Source organism: Armigeres subalbatus, chromosome 2 (genome assembly GCF_024139115.2).
Source record: "Armigeres subalbatus isolate Guangzhou_Male chromosome 2, GZ_Asu_2, whole genome shotgun sequence".
NCBI lineage: Eukaryota > Metazoa > Arthropoda > Insecta > Diptera > Culicidae > Armigeres > Armigeres subalbatus.
In genome coordinates, this window is record NC_085140.1 from 27,046,503 (window position 1) to 27,051,601 (window position 5,099).

At 40.4% G+C, this 5,099-nt stretch overlaps 1 protein-coding gene across 1 annotated transcript; it reads left to right on the forward strand.

The window, feature by feature from the left end:
• Positions 1-207: 207 nt before the first annotated feature.
• On the forward strand, positions 208-3,874 carry LOC134218336 (CUE domain-containing protein 1). The gene is made up of 3 exons (XM_062697274.1): positions 208-484; positions 572-832; positions 2,669-3,874. Exons 2-3 carry the CDS (start codon positions 671-673, stop codon positions 3,332-3,334), a joined length of 828 nt encoding a protein of 275 aa, XP_062553258.1. The 5' UTR covers positions 208-484; positions 572-670; the 3' UTR covers positions 3,335-3,874.
• Positions 3,875-5,099: the final 1,225 nt, after the last annotated feature.

Below are 5,099 nucleotides of genomic sequence, written 5' to 3' on the forward strand. Positions count from 1 at the left end.
ATTCATGCATAACTTGCTCCCAATAAAATACCACAGTAAGCCACGTTAGCCCATTATCTACAGCCGAGTTCACTTCTCACCTCACGCTCACCATCACATCAGCTCATTACGTTAGATCAGCGTCGGACCAGCGTCAGACCGCTTTGTCAAACGCACGGAATCTGTCATTTGTGCAAAACGCAAAACAATAATAATTAAAAGTCATTTCTGTAGAGTGAGCAGAAAATTGGAAAATTTTCACGTCTTCAAATTTTTATGCCGGAATACTGTTTTCACAAGAAATTTTCGCCGGTGTCGTAAGATGCCGCGATTAAGAAAATGAATTAGGAAGTTATACGCCGGAAGCCGCTGGGAAGTGCAACATTCAATCGTTTTTTGTTTTTATTTGTTGTGATTGTTCAAAGACGAATGAAAATTTGAACCCGTGTTCAAGTTGAACCATAAACGCAATTCAAACAAGTTATTTGGATTTTTTTTCCAAAGGGTGTGTAACAACCTTTCATCCTTTATTGATATTCACGAACGATGCTTATCTGCGCCCAGGTAAATATTTATTCAAATTTGATTGCAGATTTTGTCTACCCCCTCGCAAAATTATCTACACCGGGGGTGACATTGAGGCTAATTAGTGCTTGCGAATAAGTGAGGAAGACACACAGAGTGCAGTGCAATGGCATCGACGATGCAGTTGGAGTTTGCCCAGGCGATGGCTGATTTTAAAAATATGTTCCCGGAGATGGATCGAGATGTGATAGAGGCAGTGTTACGTGCGAATCAAGGTGCCGTAGACGCAACAATAGATCAGCTTCTGGCAATGAGCACCGATAATCAGGTAAGAGGCTTAGATTGTGTGACTTCAGTGTGTTCGTAGAAAAATGCAATATGGGTGAATCCTGGCGATGTGATGTAGAAGATAGTTATTGTGTACATAGTATAAAGTTCATGGTTTAACGATTGCATATGTTTTTAATACTTGATAATTGTACTACTTGTCTCGCTGTACATAATAGTCGCCACAAGGATATGAATTGTATTATCGTAAGGTTCTTTGGCTCGTACAGAGAAAATGCTGTTGGATTTTGTTGGGAGAGTTTGAAATTGAAATGGGAAAAAATCGAGTTACGGGGTATCGTGTAAGGAAAAGCTTACTTTTTTAGTAACTTTATTAAGGAGACTTTCAGCCCTAGGCTGGCTCGTCTCCGGAAAAGTTGACTATATTTTGTTTATTATATTTAGAGATAGTTTCATCAGTGGGTTCCCCTACGCAAAACCGGGCGAAATGGTTAGTGAAGGAGTTCCTAAATATGCCGAAACCATTCCCAGCAGGTCAGTCATCAACATCCGGGAGTTCGCCCAGAAGCTATGAACACATCAAAGAAGAGGACATAATGGTATATTTCGACGCAGCGGCATTATTTCCAAGCGTTCCATTGAAAGACGTTCTGAATCTTCTGGAAGATTGGCTGCTTACACAAAGGACAGAAACAGCATGGCGAGGAAAGGTGAAGATATACTTAAATCTGGCAAGGATATGCATGACGGAGAACTACTTCACATTCCGAGGAAACTACTACAAACGGAGGAAAGGAGCGACTATGGGAAATCCGCTATCACCGTTTTTGTGCGAATTTTTCATGGCGAACTTGGAGAACAACCTGCAGGAACAAGGAGTACTACCCGAGAAATGGTGGAGATACGTCGACGACATTTTCAGCATCATCAATCAAAAGGATCTACCCATATACATCAAACTACTCGTATCAACATAAAATGGCAGCGTTTCATCACATGATCTACAAGATGCAGACGATACTCCTGAACGAATAAGGAAAAACGAAGGAACTACAACATATTTTGGAATCAGCGAAGATCAACGGATACCAGGAGAGGACTATACGAGCAATCATCAACAAGAAGGAAAGGACCAAACGCCGAAACGGACTAACAACGCATCATATATCAACATATCACCAACCAGCTACGCCCTCGACTAAGGAAATTTGGCATCGATCTAGTATTCTTCAGCAGAAGTAACCAACTCAGGTCTTTACTGGGGTCAACGAAGGATAAAGTAGAAATGTTGAATAAGACAGTCGTTTATAAAATGAGTTGCTCTCAATGCGAGAAAATCTATGTAGGCCAAACAAAAAGATCAAGTAAAGTTCGATTGTTTTCTTCAAGTTTAGTCAAGTACGAGACACTGAAGACGACCTTACAGTTGAGGGCGAAATACGTATATGTAAAAAGAATTAAATGGAATTGTACTAAACTCGTCTTATGACAGTGAAAACATTCCACTAAAAAGGGCTGAATAATTTTCTTTCTTACTAAATTTGTTGGCGGTTATGTACTTGTGAGAGAAATAGTCACAAGTATACAACCGCCTCAAATCCACTATCATTAAAGCACTTCCAGTCATTGCCAGCGGTTCTCTAAGCCAAGATACAAATGCATTCGTATATCATGAGGATACTACGCTCTCTAGACTACGAACTATATCAAATGAAAAATCAATAAATAGGTGATCAACAACTGAAATTATTGAAATTATCAACAACTGAAAGTTATTTATTAGTTGTGTTTTGATTTGCTTCTGAAATTATGAAGTACTGTTGAAATCGAATTTTGTAATGATGCATTTTAACACTATACAAAATTACATTTTTAGAACGAAAAGCTCCGACAGGAGTTGGATGACGACACTGGACGAATTCCTCCATCCGGCGGTGGAAACAATCAGAACATTGGTTCTGGAGCGCTGCTGGATTTAACCAGTAACATGGCACCGGTTTTACTCAGCACTTCACCGAAAACGTCAGCTCTGGGAGCTTCACCTAAAATCAAGAAATCTCCAGGCAGCAGCAGTGCTACCAACAGCCCGCGTGCCGTTATTGGCAGTAATGCCCGCGATGGCGACAAACCAGTCGCCAATCGGAAATGGAACCCACCGTTGCTGGGACCCCTTCCACCCACCTTCCTACGGCTGGCCGGAAGCGGCGAAGCAACCCGGAACACAGAGTTCGACCTCGGAGACGAGCAGTTTGCGATGATGCTGCAGAATGAGGAGTTCATGGCCGAGTTGAGATGGAATCAGGAGTTCCTGTCGGCGCTAGAGAAGGACCACCAAGGTAAGGTTTCGGACGATGCCGCGTTCAAGGAACGGCTGCGTCACATGGGTAAGATTTCTAGGAAAAAGTTTGCCCAGCTGGCGAGGGTGTTCACCTGGCAGAGAGGTGGCACCAAGAAGGCCAGTGCCGTTAGACATCCGGATTCGCTGTTGCTGCAGGAGGAGCACAGCGATGACGATGAACCTAAAAAGGTCGCCAAAAAGTAAGTTCGTTATCTCCACTAACTAAAATGAATCACACCCACTATCTATCGAATAGAATCTCCGTTTTGCAGCAGGGAACGAGAGCGTGCGATCAATGATAAAGTTATACAAACATTATATTGTAATAGGTACTAAAATGCTAAACTATCCAGGAGTGAGTGTACGAAGGTGCAAAATTGATTCCAGAATTTTACCTTGATTTTTATTAGGGACGGGAATTAGACGGGGTGGATAAGACTGTTATATTTTTCTGTGAAAAGTTTGGAGGAAACTTTACTAATATTACTAATACCGACCGATGGTGGACAGAGCGAGAGCAGGGTTTGGCGAGTGCATGGAGATTGGAGAGTCATATCAGCGAGCAGCGAACGATTAATACGATTGACCTTCTTTTGTTCTGGAACCCGCGTCGCAAGTGCAATTGCTTCTTCTAGTTATTTATTTGTAAATAGGCAGAGATTGTTTATTTTATGTTTTTCATATTTGGTTTAATATTTCGTTAGCTGTTTAGGTTAGGGAAATATATGCATTTAGGATACCGCAGCTTTTTCTTCGATTCCTTAGGTTCATAACGTCGGAGGTTCGACTCCTAATAGCTAACGCTCGTCATAAGCGTATTCGCCGCTCTGATTCATTCTTATCAGTTGCACGACAGTGAATGAAAGTGTTTCATGTTGTGATAGTAAATCGCAGCAATGACAAAACCAAGTAAAGTCAATCAAACGAGCAAAAAGTTTTACGTACTAGTCACTCAGACTCGATCAAACTCCGGTAAAACGGAAAGCATATGGAACATACAGATCACACACATACACTTAATTTAATTATAAATATACTATGCGAGAAGCAGCAACGAGCCTAAATATGGTGAGAAACAATAGATGGAATAAGAAACTGAACAAAAGCGGCAGAACAACCATATTGTAATAGTAACGTAGTCTAATCTGATAGTGCAAAATAAAGCCGTATGCTCTTATCTTGATTGCCCACGAGATATTCTGACTATGCTATGTGTATTATGATTCTATTAGCTTAACTACCCTCCATTAGCCATTTTGAATCGACCGAAACGATTCTATTGTAAAAAGCAACAACAAACGTATATTTCATTTCTTACTACCCTTTAAGTCAGCTGATAAATTCAAAAATAGGAAAATTGATATACAATGAATCTCTAAAAGGCGAAACACTAGGTTTGACGTTTGTTTAGGCGTTCAATTTGGTTCTGAATTTTCGGATGTTAATGTTGAAAACTTGTTTCACTTAAAAAAAAAGATTAGCGTCTGATGAAAATTGTAGAAGGTAGGCTTTGTGCCAGTTGTGATCTTTGTTTATTTTTTCTTTGGGAAATAAGTATACACCCAGGTTTTTTTTACGAGGGGGATACGTACCTCGCAAAAAAAAACGTGTAAAAAAAACCGCTTTAATTCGAAAATCCGTGTAAAAAAACCGTGCTAATTCGAAAATCCGTGTAAAAAAAGACCGCGTTAATTCGAAAATCCGTGTAAAAAAATACCATCGAAAAATTTTCTAAGTCCTTTTCATTGAAAAAGACTTAGAAAATTTATTGATAAGTGAAAAGTTTATCAGTCTATTTGATTGACAAAACCTAAGAAACTGGGTATTGCCGGAACGGGCTCGATGAGCGAAAGCCGGAAATTGGTGTTTGGCGTTATTTTGAAATTTAAGATGGCCGACTTCCAGTTAGACCTGTGATTTTCTTATACCGTCGCCGCGTCGGCGTGCCGCTGTATGTGAATTTACCACG